General features: G+C 38.9%; 7 protein-coding genes across 14 annotated transcripts; 3 read left to right on the top strand and 4 right to left on the bottom strand.

The window, feature by feature from the left end:
* The first annotated feature begins 88 nt into the window (after positions 1-88).
* On the top strand, positions 89-2491 carry LOC136347299 (tripartite motif-containing protein 2-like). Its single transcript, XM_066297183.1, has 5 exons — positions 89-337; positions 604-768; positions 816-1062; positions 1110-2297; positions 2348-2491. The coding sequence occupies exons 1-5, from the start codon at positions 186-188 to the stop codon at positions 2489-2491; spliced, it is 1896 nt and encodes a 631-aa protein (XP_066153280.1). The 5' UTR covers positions 89-185.
* LOC136347526 (uncharacterized) lies at positions 2482-6435 on the bottom strand. 4 transcript variants are annotated; one of them, XM_066297614.1, is made up of 8 exons: positions 6205-6435; positions 4348-4898; positions 4215-4288; positions 4016-4138; positions 3828-3961; positions 3392-3773; positions 3189-3338; positions 2482-3066 (listed from the first exon to the last, which is right to left on the bottom strand). In XM_066297614.1, the coding sequence occupies exons 4-8, from the start codon at positions 4129-4131 to the stop codon at positions 2982-2984; spliced, it is 867 nt and encodes a 288-aa protein (XP_066153711.1). In that variant the 5' UTR covers positions 4132-4138; positions 4215-4288; positions 4348-4898; positions 6205-6435; the 3' UTR covers positions 2482-2981. The 4 variants fall into 4 exon arrangements, with proteins under 4 accessions (XP_066153711.1, XP_066153702.1, XP_066153719.1 ...); XM_066297605.1 differs by having other exon boundaries at positions 4016-4132; positions 4215-4898; positions 6205-6434; XM_066297622.1 differs by lacking the exons at positions 4215-4288; positions 4348-4898 and having other exon boundaries at positions 3392-3580; positions 3629-3773; positions 4016-4132; positions 6205-6428.
* Positions 6436-6507: 72 nt separating this feature from the next.
* On the top strand, positions 6508-9108 carry LOC136347382 (probable cytochrome P450 6a23). The gene is made up of 5 exons (XM_066297306.1): positions 6508-6747; positions 6798-6979; positions 7439-7739; positions 7799-7972; positions 8120-9108. Exons 1-5 carry the CDS (start codon positions 6611-6613, stop codon positions 8829-8831), a joined length of 1506 nt encoding a protein of 501 aa, XP_066153403.1. The 5' UTR covers positions 6508-6610; the 3' UTR covers positions 8832-9108.
* Positions 9109-9501: 393 nt separating this feature from the next.
* Positions 9502-11006, bottom strand: Rab19 (RAS oncogene family member Rab19). Its single transcript, XM_066297682.1, has 4 exons — positions 10716-11006; positions 10536-10663; positions 10273-10486; positions 9502-10225 (listed from the first exon to the last, which is right to left on the bottom strand). The coding sequence occupies exons 1-4, from the start codon at positions 10926-10928 to the stop codon at positions 10118-10120; spliced, it is 663 nt and encodes a 220-aa protein (XP_066153779.1). The 5' UTR covers positions 10929-11006; the 3' UTR covers positions 9502-10117.
* Positions 11007-11250: 244 nt separating this feature from the next.
* Eb1 (microtubule-associated protein RP/EB family member 1) lies at positions 11251-15270 on the bottom strand. 5 transcript variants are annotated; one of them, XM_066297577.1, is made up of 7 exons: positions 15031-15229; positions 14280-14441; positions 14114-14220; positions 13413-13671; positions 12737-12852; positions 12539-12673; positions 11251-11680 (listed from the first exon to the last, which is right to left on the bottom strand). In XM_066297577.1, the coding sequence occupies exons 2-7, from the start codon at positions 14437-14439 to the stop codon at positions 11621-11623; spliced, it is 837 nt and encodes a 278-aa protein (XP_066153674.1). In that variant the 5' UTR covers positions 14440-14441; positions 15031-15229; the 3' UTR covers positions 11251-11620. The 5 variants fall into 5 exon arrangements, with proteins under 5 accessions (XP_066153674.1, XP_066153682.1, XP_066153666.1 ...); XM_066297585.1 differs by lacking the exons at positions 11251-11680; positions 13413-13671 and adding exons at positions 12037-12258; positions 13839-14028 and having other exon boundaries at positions 15031-15270; XM_066297569.1 differs by lacking the exon at positions 11251-11680 and adding an exon at positions 12037-12258 and having other exon boundaries at positions 15026-15259.
* Positions 15271-16124: 854 nt separating this feature from the next.
* Positions 16125-21162, top strand: tst (twister). Its single transcript, XM_066296997.1, has 14 exons — positions 16125-16394; positions 16448-16667; positions 16720-17196; positions 17445-17556; positions 17611-17907; positions 17960-18088; positions 18139-18532; positions 18690-18822; positions 18877-19250; positions 19299-19668; positions 20069-20428; positions 20492-20685; positions 20745-20879; positions 20932-21162. Exons 1-14 carry the CDS (start codon positions 16203-16205, stop codon positions 21142-21144), a joined length of 3600 nt encoding a protein of 1199 aa, XP_066153094.1. The 5' UTR covers positions 16125-16202; the 3' UTR covers positions 21145-21162.
* A 147-nt stretch (positions 21163-21309) lies between these two features.
* On the bottom strand, positions 21310-23842 carry LOC136347357 (transmembrane protein 209). The gene is made up of 9 exons (XM_066297278.1): positions 23422-23842; positions 23196-23354; positions 22965-23143; positions 22613-22911; positions 22424-22559; positions 22241-22365; positions 21866-22192; positions 21599-21811; positions 21310-21540 (listed from the first exon to the last, which is right to left on the bottom strand). The coding sequence occupies exons 1-9, from the start codon at positions 23433-23435 to the stop codon at positions 21406-21408; spliced, it is 1587 nt and encodes a 528-aa protein (XP_066153375.1). The 5' UTR covers positions 23436-23842; the 3' UTR covers positions 21310-21405.
* Between the last annotated feature and the right edge of the window lie 30 nt (positions 23843-23872).

Genomic DNA, 23872 nt, shown 5'->3' on the forward strand with positions numbered 1-23872 from the left:
ACTCCAATGACAATAAAAGACTTGAGAAATATTAATTTCGATTCGTTATCAGGGCTTAAAATCCATTGATTTGATTAGATACTACGTAGAAAACGTCAATAAGATAGATATTATTTAAGGTAGCGCGCAATAATTCCGTTTTTTCGCGACTAGTTGATTAACCCTAAAGTGAGTTGATTATAACGATGAGTGATATTCTTAGGACTGTGTCCACTTTCGAAAGAAGTGCAGATAACAAGGTGCAAGTGCGACGGTTCAAGAAAGGCACCTCCCTGAAGTTGAGAATGAATGGTGGAATTGGTAGTACTTCTGCTGTGCCGAATGGAGCCAAACAAAGGTTTTGATAGACCGATATTAGTATTAGAAAGTTCCTGTAGTTTTTTTTCATATAATACATTGCATTTCAAATTTAAGTATTAGCACATCTTCCCAATGCCTAAATTAATAACAGATGGTGCTAAGGAAAACTTCAAAACAGCTTTCCTACAAAACCGCTAGGTGTATGGAAAGTAAATAATGTACTCAATAAACTCGATAACTAAATGCACTTAAAGAATCAAAAATTTCATAGCTGAGTGCTCTTAATTATATTCTAAATTCTAGTGACCCCTTTCCGGCCTTGGAGGAATTGCTGCAATGCGGTATCTGCCTGGAAAAGCTCTTGCATCCTCGCATGCTGCCCTGCCAGCACACGTTTTGCCTCATCTGCCTCAAATCGCATGTAACGTCTAGGAACCTGCGATTTGCAGCACACAACGACTCTTCTAGGTTTGTAAATCCCAGTTTAAACCATCAAATTTTATTTGAATCGCCAGAAATCAGAGATATCTAACTTTTGACAACGAGGTGAAGACCATGTCTTGTCCGATCTGCCAGAGGCAGGTGTCTCTAACAGAGGGCATCGCCTCACTAGAGAAACTCCCGAAGAACTTGTACCTTGAGTCTTTCTTGAAGGTGGTAGAGGAATCGCCGTCTTCCCCAAAGGTAATGGAGAATTACCGGTGCATCAATTGCCAGATGGTGTCCGCCCAACAAGAGCAGGTGTGCCAGCATTGCATGCAGGTATTTAGTATTATAAGTAGTGGGGCTTCAATAAACGAGTTTCTCAGATATTTTGCAGCGTGTGTTGGAACGCTCACCTGGTAGAATTGAATAACAACTTATTAATCCTTGTGCGGCAGCTTAACGAATCAGAACAGCGTCTTAGACACAAGTACGAAAATTTTCTGATCAGATGTGAAACTTTAGAGGAAAAAGTAGGCAAAGCCACTAAACTTAAAATAGAGACCCTAAAAATGGGGGAGAGGCAGGTGTTAGAGGAAGTGGATAGCATAAAGAAGGAGGCTGGGGTTACTTCAGATAGCCTTCTGCACAGCATTGAGAGACTCATGAAAGACATTGAGGTGCGCAGCAAGGAGAGGACCAACCAAGTCACTACTTACTTGAACCTCCATAAAGAAACTTCAAAGATCCTGGATCAGGTGGGGTATTTTGGAGAGGCACGAATTACTTTCGATCCGGACGCTTTTAAATTGGAACAAATGTCTGAGGGGATTTACAACGATGAGGAGGAGCCACAGCAGCAAAACTTCTTTTTGGTGACGAATCCTTTTGAGAGCATCGATTCAATGACTAAACACTATAAGGCCAGGTCTTTCATGCCAAAGCTTGTTTGGAACAAATGCCCCAGGCCTGCGGGCCTGGGAATCCCCCCTTGGGACGAGAACAAATTGTATATTGCGGCTACGGATAGCCACTATGTATTGATTCTCGACAAGAGCAGGTTTAAACTAGTTGACCGTCTCACGCATGCAGACATGGTTTGCCCTGCAGGCCTTGCATTTTGGGCTAATAAGAAGGAAGTCTTTGTCTCTGACAAATGGAAACATTGGGTGCACGTCTTCTCGAGCGAGGGGGCACATCTGCGCAGCTTCACTGGATTGAAAATGCGCAGCCCCGACGGCATTGCCATAGGCCCCAATGAGGAGCTTGTAGTATGCGATACTGGAAATGATAGAATTCTCCTAGTGGACCCCATCACTGGGGAGAAATTAGGGATCATTGGTGCGCAGCACGGAGTCACACAGCTCAATTTCCCCACCAGCGTCGCAGTGTTCGGGGATGATATCATCGTAGCCGACTCTGGCAATAATAGAGTGAAAAGATATAATCTCAAGGGGGAGTTATTGCAAGAAATAGGATCTTTTGGGAAGAACCCGGGGCAGTTCCGGTCGGCTGAGGTGGTAGCAGTCGACCCCAAGGGATTTGTTCTAGTGGGAGATGCGGGGAATGCCAGGGTAGGTTTGAGGGAAACTTTTTTAAGGATTTAACCGTTGGTTTCACGCAGATTCAAGTATTCACCCCTGATGGGAACGTGGTGAAGATATTTGGCAGTAAAAGTGGATTTAGATGGGTGTCCGGGTTGCTGGTAACGCCCAGGTTGGAGATTATCACCTCGGACAATAAAATGAGGAGCTTAAAGATTTTTTAATATATATAATAGTGAATATACATATTTACATAATTGCAGCATTTCAGTTACTTATTTAACCAATAAATTCATGATTATATCGTAATATAAGTTTGTAATATTTACAACACATTGCCTATTTTGTCTACAGCTACCCAAACACCCAGGTGAACCCCAGCGGCCATTTTGAATGGACATTTTAAAAGCTGCACAATTCAAAATGATTATCTGACGTGATTCCTGCGGCCATATTGAATAATTACAACAGCTTTATTATTAATATTTTTAGACTGATTTACTCATGTTCTATGGACCCTTAAAAACACAAATAAATCCCCTCTTCGTCCTGCAGAGTTGCCACCCAATTAATAACCTAACTGGGTGGCAAATTTTATGACTAACTTTGAATCCTAAAGTCCTTTTATATAAGTTAAATTTACTTTAACTCGCACTCGCGCTGACTTAGCTGTAAAATCACATTTTGTTTTTTTTTGGTACGTATTACTTAAGACTACATTGACGCCCTTGAGGGATTGTACATGACCTCCTCCACTGGGGCCACTTCATTTATTTCCTCCCCTTCGTCATCATCATGGCTGTAAAAGAAAAAATAACTTCTAATCGACAGAAGACTTCCTGTGACGTCACAATTAATAACGATTTTTTTATGGAGAGATTTTTGTGACTTCAATGCACAGTGATCTTGATTAAATTCTACCTGTATCGATTGTGTTTGTTCATAAACAGAGATTTAGGACAATCCTTCATGTAGGGCCAACACTCGCCTGCACCCCCTTCAAGCCCCCTTCCAGCTCTTTCAGCGTTAACATGATCCTGCATCAAGTGTGCATATGGAGACTGGCTGGCACTAAAATAATTTATTTTGAAAATTTCTAGACCTCTACTATAATATACACATACCTCAGGAAAAGCTTAAGCATTTCCCCCAGCAGCCCGAAACCTCCCAGCGGATAGGCGTGGACCTCGCAGATAGCCCTAAGCAAACACGCCCTTCCGTCCATTCCGAAGTTTTCCAAAAGTTCCTCTATGGCCACGTAAAGCAGGGCTCTTTCGCCCCCTTGGAAGTGGCCAGACGTTTTGGGAGGAGACCTATTGCAGGGGTTAAAACAATATTTTAGAGCAATTAAAATGATTGACCTTTTGACTCTCCGCCTATTCAGCATGTCTCCAATGTAGTCGGCGAAAATGCCACCCGCAGTTCTGCCCATTGATCTGGCCAGAAGAGGGGGCACATCCCCAAAAGGGTTTTCGTTGTCTGTTAGGCCCAGTTTGTCAAAATCGACTGCAATGGTTAGTGTAAAGTGGCGATAGTTGATAATTTGAAAAAAAGACTTACTGGTGAAGGGGAGGCTGACGGTCAAGTTGGAGAAGAACCCCTTAGGGGGGTGTCTAACAAAAGGCATTGACAGAGAGGGGGCTATTATCATTGTAGTTCCTGGAGGCAAGGCCAAGCGCCCGTCTTCCGTGACCCTGAATTTTATTAATACTGATAAATGAAGAATATAAAATGAAGATCGGTCGTACCATAATATGCGCTTTTGGCGCGACTTTTGCTGTTGCTTTTCGGCCTTAATTCCCACAAGGAAAAAGAGTAGGATTATTGGTTTTATACTGCGGAGCAGGAGGGCATTCTTTAACATCCTGCAATTAGAAAAATTAAATTGTTAAATTAGAAATAATTATCATCATCCGTAAAATGGGAAACTTTTAGCTGTGTTCTTACCGCGCTTCTTTCGTTTCAACCGTCAGGATGACACTTACGGCTCATGGGCGGTCATTTTTAGGCTCCTTTTTGCTCTAAGTTTTGTTTTATATTTGATTGATACATTTGCCAAGGTCACGTGATTATAATTTACCTGACAAATGTATCAAAATTTAGTGTAAAGGCCTGCAAGAAAAACCGGAGATGTGTGACGTCATCAATGGTAGTCCTCTTTATTAAGAATAAATACGGCATTGATTTTGATACAAATTGAAGCGCTTTTTCTATTGAACCAGTTTGTAAGTAATTGCCAATGGGCATTCCTTCACGTGCGCTCCATCGACGCCGCATAATAATCCGACCAGGATGGTGTTTAGTGTACAAAAAATGGAGCACTATGAATCAAAAGAGGCGACGCATGCCAATTTCCATAACCAGTCTCATTGCGTTCAGGTTCACTGGTTCGATAAACGCCTCGTTCCGAATTCCGTAATACAAATTATTAACAAATAAGCGAGTGGAAGGCAAACAGGTTTGGATGCACCAGCTCGGGTCCGAATTTTCGTGCAGTGGTCACTGTGTCAGTGCGCCAAAAATTTCACTTGTTACACATTCGCCATTTTACAGTGTTTTGCAGCCTGTTGAACTAGTTCCTTGTCCAGTAACCCACAAAGAGACTTGTTCGCCAAGAAAGCGAACTTTAGGCTGAAAAAACTGGCTATGTAGAGATACCAAATACGACACTGGCAGGTTGATTTATTGGTCGTGGACAGAGTCCCGACGTAACCGGAAGGCGCTGCCTCGTTTACCTAGATTACGCCATAAATTATGCAAACCATCTTGAAATGAGATGTTCTGATATATGAATTAACCTTGCAAATTATCGCAGGCCTTAAAGTGCTCCAAAGAAATCTAGAACGAGATATGCGCGGCTATAAAAAAATGTGAGGGCGTCGAAGCTACCTTAAAAGGGTTTAATAAAAAATATCTCTCTTCATATGGGGGGTCAGGACAGTTACTGCTCCAATTAAGGCCTGAAGTGAAAAAAAACCGCTCCGTTTTCGTGCGATTTAAATTCACCTCAAGAGGTCGAATTTCTCTCTTAACACATTAGTATTCATTCCTGATGATCGGCGATTGGATACCGATCATGCAGTGTCAAAAATATTTAAATTTTCGAGCCTCATTGCATGCATAATAACAATTTTCATTTAATTGAACAGACATTAAAGTAGCCGTTAAACAATCAAATGAGTGAGGTGATGGAGGTCAAAATAAGACAAAAAATTTTTTTTGTAAACTGTCCCTTCCAAATTGCACAACTTACTAAAAGCACTTAGACCTCACCTGAAAGCCTCAATTTTACTTCAAAAACCTTGAAATTTCCATATCGATTAGTTAACTTAAAAGTCCATAGCAGGACCGTATTTAAAAACTTAACTTTCAGGTCAAGTAGTCAGTTAAGACGCTTACAATGTTTAAAAAAATCTGGCTTCAAAACTTCAAAACTTTCTAAACGCGCTTATGCCTCATTCGAATGCTTAAAGTTTGCTTTATAAATTCTGAAAGTTTCATATTGATCAATCAACTAACAGAGCCGCAACAGAACCAGATTTAGGCGGTAATTTTCAGGTCCAGTAATTAGTTAAGCCGTTAACAATTTTTTAAAAGTTTTGGCTTTCAAACCTCGCAACTTGCTAAAACCACTTATGTCTTATTCGAAAGCCTAAAGTTTGCTTTAGAAGTCCTAAAAGTTTCATATTGACCAGTCAACTGACAGATTCACAAATGGACCAAGTTTAAGTATGTAACTTTCCGGTCAAGTAATCAGTTAAGACGTTAACAAACGTTAAAAAATTTTGGCTCCAAACTTCACAATTCATTAAAAGTGCTTATGCCCTACTCGATAGCCTTAACATTCCGCTATCGACTTTGAAAATTTCAAAATTAATGATTGGCTCAGAGATTTGAAAACTGCATATAAATCTTCGAAAAAAATCTTTGCTCTTACCTGTCAATATGACCACAATAACCCTCAAATCAAAACCATGGGAGCCCCTGCGTGTCTTCTGATCCTAATACACTTCTGGACAATTACAATTTTTTTGGAAATTCAAAATCACAAGTTACTGATGAACAAATGACTACGAAATAAGAAAGAAGTGAAATAATTGAAATCGCGCCAATCAACGAAACAAGCTGAGCATCAGAGCGAAGCGCGGACAAAATGCGAGTGAAGCACAAGCACGCTGTTCACTTGTTTCGAAGATCTGGTCGAGTTTCGAATGGGCTTTTGATTGACTAATTTGTGAGCACTCTGTATGTATGCGTTCGACCTACGGACCCTTGGAGCAAAAGTAACTATCTTGTACAACAACGATAAACTTTAATGTCAACAAAATACACCAGTGTTCAAGATGTCTCTCTTATTGATAGCTGTGCCGCTTCTCTTAATTTCGCTGCTTTTAGTGCTATACTTCAAATGGCACTACTCTTATTGGAAACGGAGGGGAGTCGCCCAGTTGAATCCGGAATTTTTCTATGGGGATTTGAGGTGAGTTTTCATTTCAGCAAGGGGCTATTTAATGCTAAAAATATTTCCAGAGGCGTATTTACTAAAACAGCAGATATCGGAAACTCCTTTAAGGATATTTACTTAAAATTCAAAGACCGGCATCTTGCTTTTGGGGGCGTTTTCTGGGGTTTCCAGCCAGTTTTCGTGCCCGTCGATTTGGATTTAATCAAGCAAATTATGGTCAAAGATTTCAATTGCTTCCAGGACAGAGGTAAAGGCTATATTATGTCATAATCGTTTTAAGATAAAACAATTGGCTGATCGTCAAACAATATAGTAATCATCGTAGAGCAGACGAAATGGTATCAAAGGATTATGGTCAAAATTTGGGCAAAGCCATAAAAATTTATGAGAAAAATTGTGAGGCATCACTGTAACTTTCTAAAATTTAATTAAAAATAAAGAATTTTCCAATACCTGGCAATATAACATGTTAGTGCTCCTTAACAAAATGAATCATCATTAAGAGGGATACTTTTAAGTACGTTGCGCTACTATACCCTGTAAAATTTCAGTGATACCAAACGGAACTTCAGAGAAAATATTTGCCTTGTGATATCTTCGAAAATTTAACAACAGAATAATAGTTAGTACAGTGCCAGCCAATATGACGTCACATTCCTCAGGGGCTGCGTTGGACCACTTATCACTGCTATGATTTTTTTAATAGGTGGATATCTCCACGAGAAAGACCCGTTGACAGTAAACTTGTTCCGAATGGAGGGGGAAGCCTGGAAGAACTTGCGTCAAAAGCTGAGCCCCACTTTCACCTCCAGTCGCATGAAGTTCATGTTTAACACTGTTTACGACAAGGCAGAGTTGTTGAGAAGAGCGGTGCAGTCACACTTGCGCAACGGAGAGGGCACTTTAAATGTAACGGACATGAGCGGGCGCTTTACCACTGACGTAATCGGATCATGCGCGTTTGGGATCGAGTGCGACTCCCTTAATGATCCTCAATGCCTCTTCTTGTATTGTTTGACTCTTTGCATTAAAATTATTGTAGTTTCTAATTTATCAATTTTTTAAGGACGGAGTGCAAGAAAATTAATAAGCCAATGGCGTTGAAACAGTTCCTTGAACACAATTTCCCCAGGAAGCTGCTAGGGTATACTGGATATAAAAGTTTTCCTCATGTAGAAGAATTCTTCAGGACGGTCGTTCATGATACTATGGAGTACAGACAGAAACATAATGTATATAGGTAAATATTACGAGAAATTTCGCAACTACGTAATAGAAAAAGAAGATGGCCGCAATGGAAAGTGTAGATTATTTTGGTGCATTTTTTGCGAATCATTTAAACGCAACAATGCATCATTATCGTCACTATTTTTTTCGTTTTTTATAGAAAAGATTTCATGCATTTCTTGCTTGAATTACGCAACAAATCAACCTCAATTAAATCCGAAGATCAAGCCACTTTGACAGATGACGAAATCCTCGCTCAGTGCTTTATTTTCTTAGTGGCAGGTTTTGACACCTCGGCAACCACTATGACATGCGCCCTTTACGAGTTAGCCCGAAAACAGGATATTCAAGACCAGATGAGAGAAGAAATGCGCGAAATTTTAAAAAAACATGGCGGCAAAATGACGTATGAGGGGCTCAAGGAGCTAGAGCTCACCGAGAAAGTCATATTGGAAACACTCAGGAAATACCCGATATTGCCGTCGATCCCACGCGTTTGCACCAAGGCCTACAAAGTCCCTAACTCTGACGTAATCCTTGAAAAGGGCACAGCATTGCAAATCCCTATAAGAGGTATTCATATGGATCCGGAATTTTACCCGAACCCTGATGAGTTCAATCCAGAGAGATTCAGCAAGGAGGAGGTGGCTAAGAGACAAGACTTCACCCATCTGCCTTTCGGAGATGGACCCAGGGTTTGTATTGGCGCCAGATTCGCTCTTATGCAAGCTAAAGCCGGATTAACAGGGTTTCTTAGTGATACTAAATTTACTCTTGCTGAAGGGGATGAGTCAGGAGAGTTGTTATTTAAGCCCAGCATGATACTGCTCCATCCCCGCAAGGAAATTAAGTTGAGGATTGAAAGAGCGTAAAGGTAGTACTGCCGCCTTCATTAAGTATACAAATTAAGGTATCGATGGCTGATTTTAAACGTAATGCTTAAAATTAGCTTTAAGAAGTTACAAAAAAAATGTAGTACTATAAGTCATTTTCGAACACAGCTGCGCAAAACAACTGCCTGTCGGCGTATAGGAGTAATGCTAATTTATCGTTAACTACGTTTAGAACATAAAAATTTATTTTGGAATATTTATGTCCATTTTACGTTTAGATTGTAATTCTCGAAATAAATATAACATTAAAATAGAATTCGCAACAGTGATCTTTATTTTCGATGTAAAACAATTAAAATTTCATGGGTTTGGCAACCCTATTTCTCGGCGATGCAGTGACGAAATTATGCAAATTTTGTTTAGGAACATGACAACGTAATGTGCAACATGCACAGAATTTAAACAATATGACGGAAAATTCAGAGATATAAGAACAGGGTAATCCGAAGTAATGCTTGATGCAAGTGAAAAAGTGGCAATTTTTTGAAAACGTGACAATGTCACATATGTAAAGGATTTTTAAGCGAAACAAGGAGAATTTCGGAGATTTGGAAACTAGGTAAGCAATAAAGCAACGATATCAAAGTTGTATTTTTTCAGAGATATATCCTAGTTATCGCTACTATAGTGGGAAGAAAAACCAAAAAAGTGCAATTTTATTAAAAGAGCTTTATTAATCTTTTTTTTAACAAACAACTTACTTCAAACAGTCGCTTAATAAATAAATAATATTTAGACAGTTTTTTTATTAATAAAATTAGTTTCGATTTTACGAATACGGGTTAAATTATTAACGTAATGTCAAATTTAACACCCAGCGAATATCGTGGAAACCTTGAGATGAGTTACAAGATTATAAATAAATTAACAGAACATTAACAGTTCGAACTTTAACCCTGCTTCCTGAGATTTTGACTCGCTGCTTCTACAAGAGACAAAAAACTAAAGCCTTTAAAAATAAAATAGTCTAATTCTGAGTACCCTTAATTGCCAAATAGATTTAACTAGATTAAAATGATATATTGAAATTAGGGAAGCAAATATTGGTATAATAATTCAAAACTTATAAAGCTGACAATCTGTTAAAACAATATCATAGTTACTGCTTAAAGCGATTAAATAAATATCAGCAAAAATATACATATTATTGACTTTTGTACCAATGGAAGTTGCACTTATTGACTAAAACACAATTGGCTATGAGATTCTGACACTGACACAACTTAAAACTTACATAAGGCACCTGAAATGTGGCTAAAATGGGGCTAAAAAAGGCTTCTAGTGCAACTACTACATGTTGACACTGAGCGACTTTCACCAAGCTTGACTGTCTCTTCATCATCTTGGCCCAGCATGCCTTTATCCTGGCGCCTCTATATACCATATCATCAACGAATGTCAAATAGTAAATAAACATTACCTTCAACTCAGTTGCTAGACACATAAAGGCCTCCTCAATATTTGAATTGTCTTTGGCACTTGCTTCTAGCACAAAAAGTACCTCTGGCATGTATTGGCTTAATGCTTCAGCCTCCTCAAACTCCACCTCTCGGCAACTCTCCAGGTCAGCCTTGTTCCCCACAAGGGCGAGAAGCACGGAGTTCCCCGAGTACCTCCTCACTTCGTCCACCCACCTATTACTATCAAACTTACTACTGAAAATTTATGGAGTTTCTGACTTGCCTGGCTACCGACAAGAAAGAGGATCTCTTGGTGATGTCATAAACTATGATTACGCCATTGGCAGATCTATAATAACTCTGAGTGATTGTCCTAAATCGCTCTTGTCCTGCAGTGTCCCATATTTGGAGCTGCAAATCCTTAACTGTGGGACTTGTTTGAGGTGAACGTGAGGGGAGTTACCTTGACCTTTTTGCCGTCCACTATAACCGTTTTCATGGAAAAATCCACCCCGATAGTGTTTCCGTGCCTCTCAATAAAGGTGCCGTTTTTGAACCGTTGCACTACACAGGTTTTACCAGTGCCGCAGTCTCCGATCAGTACAATTTTGAACAGGAAGTCGAAGGTTTCGTCGCTAGGGATTGTCATCAGCGTTGTAGGGTTCCTGCTGCTCATTTTGATCGGACACAATTGGGGTTTAAATGGGGTGTATTGGCGACATATTTATTTACATAGTCTAAAAATAGGTTAATTAGTTGTCCTCTGTTGCAGCGAAGTGTCATTAGTTGTCTGTCTCAGCTCGGAGATTTCTATTACCTTTGTTTTATTTATGATCTTAGAGGGTGATAGCATGAAGTCAATAAGTTTAGTCGGTTTAGAAGCATTTCTCTATCTAGCCAACAAGAAAGACGCTATTGTCTTTAAAAACCTTAATAAAATTTTTTTGAAGGTTGAAATTAATGAACGTGCAATAACGCAAAACTATTGAACACACCAATACCTTGTTTAAATAACTTTATTTGAATCATAATTTTGCATAAATCGCATATCCTAGAGACAAAAAAAAACAACATTGATGAGTAGTAAATTAAGTAGAAAATCCAGAAGGAAGTATACAGCTCTCGCGCGTTTTCTTTACTATTAAGAGTACAAAATAAGATATATCCTCAGTGCAAAACGCGCGCCAGCAGTAACTGAAGAACAAAGCAACACTCGTATAAAACTATATCCGATAAACTTAACCGCAAAGATTAAAAATAAACCGTTTGAGGCTACAATTTATTTAAACAGTTGCTTGCACCGAGGGTGGAATTTTCTCAATTTAGATTCTCGTTACTTATAAAATTGGGTTAGTTTCCTCGGTTCGTTCAGTATTCGTCATCGTCCCCGGCGCCGCCTTCGACTTCATACGGGGGTGCGAAACCCTCCTGCGAAGAAAGAAAATCACATTACTCATCAAATCAACCACGGAATACCAAAAATATTGGGGAAGGATTGGGGATTTTTTTAGTATGTGACAACAGAGTGTTTAATGTTCAAAACAAAATCTTGATTTTTCTTTAATTCCCATGATCTGGAAACACTGAACTGTACCATTCCAGAAAAATCTAACAACTGCCCTTCAAATTTAGATCTTGAAAATTTAAGCGATACAGATCAAAGTTAATTCTTTTGAAATGGCACACTTCATTCCATTGTTTTGATGAAATAAACACGCACAGTGCCGCCATACTGATTTCGTACACCAGTGTGATGCCTCTGATTTGCATTTAAAATCATGAAGTTGTGGTCCATCGTCTTTGTTCAATTTAATTAAACAAAACTAGACATATTGTCATATTTACAAATATTTCACTATAAGACAAAAAGTTGTTATTCAGCTTCGACGTGCATACTCGGGTACCATTTTGGGCAGATGACACTCATTGCTATTGACGTCAGGGGCGGTCACCACTCTGAGCTTCTTCATCATCAATTCCGTCCACATAAGGTCCCTTCTCTCATCCTAAAACAACGACAGAAACCAGCGTGGCAACGCTGCAAAGATAAAAGCTTAGAACACGCACCATGAAGCGTCAGGCCGATGACGTTAATAGACACATCCTACTTACCTTCAAATGTTTTTTTAACACTATTTTGACACTTCTACAAAATGGATGATTTTATAACTAAGCGCGCTCCACACAAAGAAAAGGAGGTAAAAGTCGCTTTGTTTATGTCCCGTACGTAATAGTAAATATGAGAGAAACAAACAGCGGAAAAGCCATGAAATCAATTATTCTTACCTCAGTCGCATACAAGACATCTAAAATTTTTTGGATAATAGGGTTGTTTTCTTCGGCTTCTTGACACATCACCTCGATATCTCTCAGTTTGCCAAAATAGAAGTCGCGCTCTTTTTCCAGGCCCTCCACGGTTAGCTGCAAGGAAAAACAAAAACCAATCAATCGACACTTGTGCTAAACGTCAATTGCTACACTCACCTTGAATTCGGAGACTTGATTGGTCAAGTCTTCGATTTTCCCGCTTAAATCACCGGCGTTCCTATTTGGCACCGGTCGGTTGGGGCTGGGCCTAACCGGGGCAGCTGCTTTCGGCACTAAAAAAGGACATTTTAACAAGATTGACACGTGATGCGTTTACCATACGAGCGAGGTAAACGCACTAAGTTCCTGAGATGGGAGAATTCTCTACTGGAGCTTGTGCGAAGCGGTGAAAGGGTGCGGGTGACAGACAAGAACGTCACAATTTAGTGTTACAAAATCTTCAGGTATGCCCACTTAGTAGCTATTCAAATCAAGTAACTATGGGGTGTTTCAATGTTGCAAAGTTTTTCGACTTTTTTTCACGCTCTATATATGTGAACTTGTGTAATTAAATGTCTTTAAAGTAGTGACTTTCTGGTGTCAGTAAGTGTTTTAATTGGAAACTCATTCAAGCAGACATTTGAGGTGGCACTTGACTCAAACTAACTTCAAATTACAGCAGCACGTGTCACTTAGTCATATGATATTCTGTTCGCTTCTATTTGATTACACCCACCTCAAATACCGCCCTAAACACATCACACAGCAAATCACATGCTCCCACTGCTCTCAATACAAAAACATTTAAACCACCCCCTCCGTGCGCACAAAACCACAAATGAGGATGACATACTGGCTCGAGCCCGCCCCACAGGTTTCACAGTAGCTTTGGCGGGCAAACTCGGCTGGGTGACTGCCGCTGGCTTTCTCTGCATCATGCCCTGTCCCTTTGGGGCGTTAGCCCCCCCGTTGCCCATCGGGTCACCGCCGCGGGCCGACAAAGCGTCATAGTCAGTTCCCCTGTAGTTAGCATCAAAGAACTTCTTGAACCATTGCAGAAATTCAAAATTGTCCTGGAAACGGCCCTTCACCAGCTTGTCGATTGGCACAATCTAAAATGGGGTGACAGTATGACGATATGAGAAGGAGGGGTGATGTGTGTATGAGTGTGTATGGAGACCACCACACAAAAACTAATAAAAACCAACAAAACAAAACAATAATAATTTATGAGACAGCAGCGCTAGTGGATGATCTACAAGGGGCCTCTGAGGCCTACCAATTCTTGGAGTAGGCCTGGGATGTCCATTAGTTTGTGACGCTTTTGACCCAATTCCAACCCCCCCACGAGCCTCAATAGCATCATATTCTTTGCCATCATAATTGGCATCAAAGAACTTCTTGAACCACTGCAAAAATTCAAAGTTGTCCTGGAATCGGCCCTTGATCAATTTGTCCACTGGGATAATCTAGAATTCGCCCTCATAACAGCCTCAAATTGCCAAGAAACTTCTTAAATACACTCCTAACTGTCTGGGAGACATCAATACTTACCTTGTCTACACTCATTTTCTTGAAGGCAGCTTGAAGGATTTTGAAGTTTTGTATGTATTCATGCTCCAAATTGGTGCGGAATTTTACTCGCTTCAACTGAACTGACCCTGAAAAAGTATTCCCACAAATCTAAAGATAATAACTCTTTTTGATAATAGAGACTAACCAGGAAATAGCATATCCATGAACTGACAATAAGCAGCGCCAGTGCAGAGTTCCTCAATCTTCCCAAAACTGCTTTGCAAACACTCATTGAGCCATGCTAACATATCATGTCTGGAGAGGTTCTCTGTGGTGACATTGGTTGAGTATACATTTACTGCCATGACTGAAAGAAAAAGATCAGCCCTAAGAGATTTTTTTGGTTTGTTTTCACACAATTTAATTATAGCTATATACATATTTACCACTTATCTAATAATCTGAAAAGTAATAAATTGAAATCTCACTGCTAAATGAGCCAGAACCCACTGTGAACACTCCCACCACAACAAAAGTCCCAGACCCCAATAGGCCTGATATGGTTAAATCGCTGTTCTTTGCAGATGAATGTGATGATGAGAGATGAAAAAAATACGAATATCTTCAGGCAAAAAGGCGTACCAGTTTCAAATATTCAGGTGAGGGTACTACCGTTATTGGTCGTACCAACGTCGGGTTCTAAAAATAGCTTCAGCAGGAAGGAAATTGCGTTCTGCCTGGCTTGCATTAGCCACCGCTCTTTTGGGGCTATTTTAAAGCCCTGGGGCTCAAATCAAACGTTTATTTTAAGATAAGTTTTTTCGTAATGGGTTTGGTGACATTTCAAATGAATGCGTGCATGTCAACGTACGGAGAGATCGAGTCCCGGCACGTTTAACGCTCGATTTACGCGTCTTGTTCTTGGATTCGAGCGGAAGATGAATGACCTACGTTACCTGTGTAATTTTAGCTTCAGTTTCACACTAAAAATGTTATTCGTTTGATGGTTTTCAGCGACACTTTGTTGAAATTTCCGGGAGATGCGGCCTTTCGGCCATTTAACTCACGCCAAGGCTACCAACAACTGTCACTCAAAATGTCAAACCCAATGCTTCCGGAATTCAACATTTAACTGACGAAATAATTATTTTTCATTAAAACGAGAACAAGAATTTATAAATGAAACAATAAAAAAAAACAATCATGTTTAAAATATTTAATAAAAACTAGTGAAATTATGAATTATTTATCTACCTTGGGGTAATTACTTCCGCCATGTTGGCAAAACTTACTGGCCATTTTTCAAATAAACTAACTACGCTGTTTACACAAAGTTTTGAAACCGTTTTGATGTTTTTTTTTTAGTTTTTAGGAGGCGTTGAAATGAAATAATGTTTCAATCTCGATTTATTAAACCACAAAAAAAGCAAATTATCAGTAAACTATAAATTTAATTTACAATACTAATTTTCAAGTACCGAAAGAAAACGCAAACTGGTTCTAATACGAGATGGAATTTCAGTAAAGAGGAACACAGTGTTTCAGCAAAATTCATTATATACATCATGAAGACACATGGGTGGCCATTTTAACAATCTTTTCGCGCAATTTTGAAATATATAATTGTTTTTTTTTTGGTTGGTAACTATTATTATCCTTCTGTTTATTAAAATTTTTATGGTTGTGTAATGGACATTTTTTTGCAATTAATTTGCAATAACGAATTATATATATTGAACAATTACTTTGTATGATTCTTAATAGAAGCAGAGACAATCTGAAACTTGAAAAAATGTATTTTTTGTCTACCTTTAACCCTTAATATATATATAAAAATATGAAATATAAATATATATATTAGGCAAGAAGGGTATAAAAAAAAAACTTACAAAATCAATAGATACGTAAATCGCTACTCAAGGCATAACGTGACGTTTTAATTCCACTATTTTTTTTTCTCACGTTGGCTGCCATTGTCTCATCGAAGTATCTCCACCTCTCTCGTGCATTACCTATCGTAACTTTTAAACAAGGACAACAAATATCACGATCATTAACCCTATATAAAACTCAAGAAATATAACCCTATTTTCTGAGGTATATTTTTATTTCCTATTTTGCATCAAAAATGATCGATTTACTTGATTTTGACCCTCCTCCCATTCTTCCTGACGTACAGCGTACTTTAGAGGACTACTTGCTTCGACCCGAAAACCTCCCCATCCACAGATATGAGCGCAACCAGCAGTTTTACCCCCGGGAGCCCGATCCATTGGAACTGCTCTATTACGAGAGGGCCCCTGCTTCTACGACCCTCAGAGTATTTGCTCCATTCACTTCCACTTATTCAAATAACATACAACTCCTTTACAGGTACAGCGGGACTTGGACACAGGAGAAATAATTGACTTCCTAGAAGTTGCTATTGAGGATGTGGGAGCTACTGCGCGTAATTCCATGGCTTTCACTAGAGAGCCAGTGCCGCCTTCTAATTATGTCAGAGGGAGTGCTTCATATATCCCCTTTCAACCAGGCAGTTTTTCTGAGCCTGATGAAGACATACTGAAACTGAACATTTTAAAAGACACAAAAGGTCATTTAAGGCTGATGTAGAAACTTTTGGGAGTAATAAAATTTTCTTACAGATCTACTAAGTGTGGCTCCAGGGTTTGACCGAGGGCTCAGTTTTGCTGGAGATGGTTGTACTCGCGTGTTCAATGATGATAATTTACAAAATTCAGAAAATTTTGCCATAAAAAAAGTGAATCTATTGGATTTGATTGGACAAGAGCAGCAGTTATTGGCTAATTGGGATGTAAAGCCAAAAGCCCCCAATACAGAAGAGGAAGTGATGTCAGAAGCTGAACTTCTTCCAGAAGAAGAAGATATACTGCCAAAAGAACTTCATATATTAAATTTGTCTGTGGTCCCTCCTCCAAGCCGCTTGCAGGTGTCCAAATGGGCAGTTCTGCTAGATCCTGATAAACCAATCATAGATTTCAAAAAGAAAGTTCCAGATATGGCTAAAAAATTTCCATTTGAGTTGGATAATTTCCAGAAGTTGGCAATTTTACAGCTGGAGCAGCACAATCATGTGTTTGTGGCAGCTCATACCAGTGCAGGTAAGTATATAACATATTTAAAGTTAAACAAAAACAGATATAGATATGTACAGTTTTTTTCTTATGACATATCAGATCGGACTAAAGACTATATTTTTTCAATAAGGTCAGATGGACATGTGTGGTTTATTGCATCCAACACATGGAACTTAAGGTCACAACCTAAAAATTTCTAATTTTTAATGTGATTCCTTTTTGAATGGAGAATTTTGGAATTGATTGTTGTATTTTATTTTTCATGTTCCTAGGTAAAACTGTAGTTGCCGAATATGCCATTGCCTTGTCCCAAAAACACATGACAAGGACCATCTATACATCTCCCATTAAGGCCTTATCAAATCAAAAGTACCGAGACTTCAAGTAAGAAAACTATTTATTTGGTCTGGTGTCATTGCTTTCAAAGGTTGTACTTAGAGAAGAGTTTGATGACGTAGGCCTCATAACTGGAGATTTCCAAATCAATCAAAAAGCTTCATGTCTGATAATGACCACCGAAATCTTAAGGTCAATGTTGTATTGTGGCAGTGACATCACACGAGACATTGAATATGTCATTTTCGATGAAGTACACTATATCAATGATCGAGACAGAGGTCATGTATGGGAACAAGTGCTTATTATGCTTCCCAAAGAGGTGTGTGTGGTACTTCTTAGCGCCACTGTTCCAAATACTATAGAATTTGCTGATTGGCTGGGAAGTACCCATAAGAGGTTAGGCTCATAATAAACTTTTTAGTGTAAGATAATAGTTGAGTTAATTCAGGAAAGTATATGTGATAACCACAACACAACGGCCAGTGCCGCTGCAACATTTCTTGTATACTGGAAGATGGGGCGGCAGTAGGCACAATAAATTCATGATCCTCGATGCGGAAAAATGGAAAAATGAGGGGTAATATAGTTCTAGTTTTATAACTCGTTGATTAATTTAGAGTTGTACAGCTACATCAAAGCGAAAGCCGCATTAGAGCCGCTGAAAGATCAAAATGTGCGGTTCCTCAACAAACATCAGGAGAAAACGTTATGGACAAGTCTTGTAGATCATCTGGGGAAGTTTGAGCTCTTGCCAGTGGTTGCTTTTGTTTTTTCAAGGCAAAAATGCGACACTTATGCAGAGGTCTTATCCAACTTGAATCTTACGACTCAGAGAGAAAAAGCACATATTGAGCTTTTTTTTAATAAGTGTATTAGATCGTTGAAAGAACCCGACCGAGAAATTCCGCAAATAGTGAAAATGAAGGATATATTGTGCAGAGGCATTGGCGTGCACCATAGCGGGATTCTTCCTATTGTGAAAGAAATCGTGGAAATGCTCTTTCAGAAGAGTTTGATAAAGGTGAATTTATGATTTTTTAATTATTTTCTATTGTTTTGTGCCCTCAAACTGCCTTCTAAAAGCATACCATATTCAAGCTTTTTCTAGAAGAGATCACATAAAAACAAGTAACCAACGGCTATAAGCTTCGTCAATTTACCATCTAGGGATTTTTTAGGTGTTATTTGCCACTGAAACATTCGCTATGGGCGTTAACATGCCCACTAGGACTGTAATATTCGACTCTATCAGAAAACATGATGGGGTTGAATTACGCACTTTATTACCTGCAGAATACATTCAAATGGCTGGTAAAAGCTAAAATTTAACTATTAGACATCTCCCTTATGAATTCGCTGTTAAAGGCAGGGCCGGGCGCAGGGGCAAAGACGAAAAAGGCACAGTCTTGATTCTTTGCAAACTGAACGTTCCTCCTGAAAATCAGCTTCGTGAAATGATGACTGGAAGGCCCAATAAGTTAGTCAGTCAGTTCCGACTCACTTATGGCATGGTACTGAGTCTCCTGAGAGTCGAGAGTCTCACAGTAGAGTTGATGATTTCCAAGAGCTTCGGAGAGGCTGATCACCAAAAAAATGTCATTGATCTTGAAGCTGAGCTCAAAAAAACCGAGCAAGAACTGCAGAATCTGTTTAAGCAGCAACTGAGCAACTACTTGCAACCTTTGGTCAAGTTCTACGAGTGCGCTAGCGCCTATCTGACAAAGAAACTCCAGATAATGGTAGTTTTACAGTAAAAAATTGATTGAATTAATCAAAGTTTGTTTCAGCCCAAAGTGTTTGCGCACCTCAAAGTTCAGAAGCTGCTAATTCCAGGGGGTTTATTAGTGATTACCCACAAGAAGCACGTGAATAAACTGGCCCTAATCCTGTCCAAAAAAGGAACGACTTATAGAGTCTTAGTCCTGGATGAATGTGTGGATGTCAAGCAGGAAAACAAACAGGATTTGTGGTTTCAGATGTTGGGACTGGCCCAAGAAAATCTCTACTTCCCTAGCAACAATCCCAGCCATGCAATTATCAGTATTACGGGGAGTGACATCTTTGATATTTCCTCCAAGAAAGTTAAATTGGACGTGAAACTGGTGGAGTCGGATTGGGACAAGAGACAACAAGAGCGATTTAGACTTGATCCTCCTGGTATGTTTATATCTAAGAACCAGCAAAGACATTACATTCTAGCGAGAGGACGCATTAGAGATTAAAGTAAAATCTTCGTCAGCCAATCAGTCAAAAAAAATAAATAAAAAATTTGAAAAAATGACGCTACTGCGATGGTGTGACGTTAGGTTACTCTGTTTCTACTGCAATTCTTATATGAAGAATTGATGTCACAGGTTAAACATATAGTGACAGTACCGAGTTGCCAAACGTTATAAAAATTCGTTGAAATGGGTACTGCAAAATTATTTTTCCGCTTCATTCTAAGTATAGTTTTGACCAGAAATTACTCATTTATCATGCAATTTATCTTTCTTGTCAAGTCGCCAGGCACTTGATATATTGATGTTGATGTTGTTCACAGGAATGTTGATTACAGGTCAAACGTGTTCTCAAGCCATCCAAGAGCTGCAAAAACTCACTCTCATGGCCAACGACAACAAATCATCCTTGGAGCTGCAACATTTTATCAGAGATTTAAAGGTTAATGAACAAGATTTGTATCATGCTTTGACCGACATGTACAGCATCAAAAATAAGTTAATTGACTACCTACCTAGCACTAAAATTCCGAATTTCGAGGAACAATTCAAAGCCGTGTTCGAGCGAAAATTCCTTGAAGAGAAAAAGGCGACCTTGGAGTATCGCTTGTCCAACGCCAGCCTCACTTTGTACCCCGACTATCAGAAGCGAATTGAGCTGTTAAGAAGATTAGGCTATGTGGATGCAGAAAATACCGGTAAAAATGACTGATTTAACGCGGGGAAGTGTTGAACACAGTGAAAACAATGTTGAATTCCAGTGAAATTGAAGGGTAATGTGGCGTGTGAAATGGGCATGAACGAGTTACTAATCACTGAGCTGGTGGTGGATGATATATTCACGGATTTGGAGCCTTCAGAAGTGGCAGCTTTACTCTCATCTCTTGTCTTCAGAGTGAAACTACGAGATGACCAAAAGAATTATGAGGAAGACCTGACTCCAAAACTTAAACAAGTACTTTATTTATTAAACCGAAAGAAACTGATCACCTGAAATAACCTCCTCAATTTCAGGGTATTAACCTCATCAAATCCGTCCACTCGAGAATTGCAAATTTAGAGCTGGAAATGGGGATTCAGACTGAAGAGTTCCAAAACGACCTCAATTTCGGACTGGTGTACGTTGTGTATCGCTGGACCAACGCAGAGGTAAGTTGTAATAAGGCTTCGGCCCTTCACATGTTAACAATTTTTTGCTTAGCCTTTTGCCGAGATTATGAAACTGACGGACATTCAAGAGGGCATAATAGTTAGGTGCATTCAACAGCTAAATGAAACTATAATGGACGTTAGGGACGCCGCTAAAATTATCGGCAATCCGGCACTGAAAACAAAGATGGAGGAGGCGTCTGCTGCTATTAAGAGAGATATTGTTTTTGCTGAGAGTTTGTACACGCAGGAAGAGAAGTTTTAATAAATTCGTTGCTTCTTAGAGGCTGTTGACATTTAAAAGTAATAGGGAGAGATGTTACTTCAATATTTTGCGACAATTTCGCCTTTAAATTGTCCTATATGAAGTAACATTAATACTGAAGTCTTAACACGATCTGGATGTATAAAACAGAAATACATAGTAACAAATTGTTAAGAAATGTAATAAAAAATAGTTTTGGCACACAATGTAACTTACACATTCAAAAATACTTAGTTTAAACACACTTTCTTGAGATCTTTTTCACTCACTCAACCCGATAACCCACAACATGTTCAACCCTGCTCTACCCAAGTTCACTCTCCCCAGCATCCCTTGTTCCATCTTATCAACAAGATAAATGAAAAACAGACAGCTATGAAACAAATTGTTGTAACCCTGTAAAACATAATAAAAATTACCCACCAAACACCATCTTTAGGCATTCCAACATCACCTTGACCATCTCATAAAGTTTTTCCCCGACCACCACTTGATAATGAGGAGGTCTCTCGCAGATTTCTTGAATAAAGAGGCTGTTTGCAGTGAGAGTTGGCATTTTATCAGTTGACCTGATGTAGTAATGTCCCGTAAACGTTTTGGCATCAGGTAAATTAGGAGAAGGCATCAGTTGGGTGTCCAAATAGGAGGCTAATAAATGCATCACTATCTGTCCGACAATTTAATAAAAACTACTTGCATAAACCAGAGAATTAATACTGACTGCGCAGTCCGTTGGCAGAGATTCATCCCAGTCTTTGCCATTGAAAGCACTCCCTCCATTCCATTTAAACTCGCTCATACATCCTCCTTTGGCCAAATCCCTGATCCTCTTCACTAAATACTCTTGATTGGCATGGACCTCTAAAAAGGGAATCATTGGTGGTAAAGAAGGGATGAAGTGTGTAATTTGAGTCATGAGTGCAGTTTTTCTCAATCGATCCAGTCCCACTGCACCTATTTTTATGTCGGACATTCCATGCTTTTCCAAGGAATCGTTTATGAGGTCGAATTCATGTATTAGACGTTCAAGAATTGTATGAGAGAGCCACTAAAAGTATTATTTTAAGGAATTTTTTTTTTCTTTTTTTAGATTTACCATTCGAAGATTCTCATTCCACTGAGTCAAAGTGTCAGTATCAACATTGACTCGAGTCCACACTTCTAACGCAGGTACACTACCACTTGATTTATCATCAGTTTTCAGAGGGCTAAGGTTTTTAGCTAAAAAGGTGTTTCTTATTAATCATTTCGTAGACTTTATTTCATTATAAACACTTACTGGGAGAGAGAGTTGAAAGCTGATACTGGCTTTTTTTCAAAAATGAAGACATATCTTTAACTGACTTGGTTACTGGATGGCTCCAAAAGGAGCTTAACAAATTACTAGAGCTATGAGTTGTTGCCAAGTTATTAATCTAAAAAAAAAGTTAAAAAAAAACCTTCCAAAGCCTGAAAATTGTTACATTACATTCTCCAAAACCCCCTCATCATATTCATCTTCCTCCTCTTCCCCCAGAAGCTTACTCTCCTTAAAAGAAGTCCATCCAGTAGATTGTGGGGAGTATGTAACCTTCACACTGTCATTTGCAGACAAATTTGACCTCCAACTAAAGGCAGTCATATTTAAAGGTGTAGTCTGTGGCCCAGAAGAGGCATTAGATCGCCAACTTAATGCTGTCATATTCAAGGGCGTGTTGCCTAGCAAGGGTGTGCAATCTGCTGATTTTTGGGGCGACTGTATGGGGCTAATGAGAGTGTAATTTGGGTCTTAAATTGAGGTTAATATTAATATTTTTATGAGTTTAACTTGAAGAGCTTACCAGAGTCTCTAACTCCCAATAATTTTCGCTGCTCTAAAGTCACTGGAATTTGCTCCTTTGAGGCAAAATACAATTTAATGATTTTTCCAAAGTAGTACAACACATTTAAGGTGAGTATTACAATGAATGAGTATTCAATGTATTGATAATAGTTCATGTATATGCGACATGTTTGAGACCTATAAAGATTCATTTAAGACCAATTTGGGATCTCAAAAGCAAATTACTCACAAATCATAGATGATTATTGAGAGCAATAGCACATTGATGCTGAACCAGAAGATGGCCTCCTTAAACTTGTATCTCCTTTTGTTTAATAGGAGGCTTCGTTCCAGTACTACTGCACCATGGAAGGACTCCTGCAATTCGCTGTTTAGTCCTCTGTTAGGGCTGAGTCCCAAAAACAAGAACATTAATCCTGATCCTCGATTTTGCAAGCTATTTTTCGAGTACTCACCTGAAGGACGTCATGGTTTAACGAAGGGAGGATTTGTATGTCATATATCGCGATTTTAGAGACAGACCGACTAGGGGAAAGTATTAAATTAAGAATAAAATAGCGCCAAATCAGAACAACATGAAAATTTCTTAACCTCACATATTTCCGTTTGTATGCGAACTTAGGCGATCTTTTAACAGTGAGCGCCAAAATGAAATTGAGATTTCTATTCGTGACGTCGAAAATTTACTCATAATGGCTATTTTAATAACTATTTAAAATGATTTTTGTGTATTATGGTCTAATGAACCGTTCGAAATTGTAGATGAGCAGCCGAAAGATTAAAGTATATATTAAGTAATAAATGAGATAAAATGAGTAATAAATTCTGTGCCAAAAACTTTGAAGGATTTGTTTTAACTAAACTCGTGCCAAAATACTGAAATTACACCATATCGCGCCATATTTA

Source organism: Euwallacea fornicatus, chromosome 2 (genome assembly GCF_040115645.1).
Source record: "Euwallacea fornicatus isolate EFF26 chromosome 2, ASM4011564v1, whole genome shotgun sequence".
Classification (NCBI taxonomy): domain Eukaryota; kingdom Metazoa; phylum Arthropoda; class Insecta; order Coleoptera; family Curculionidae; genus Euwallacea; species Euwallacea fornicatus.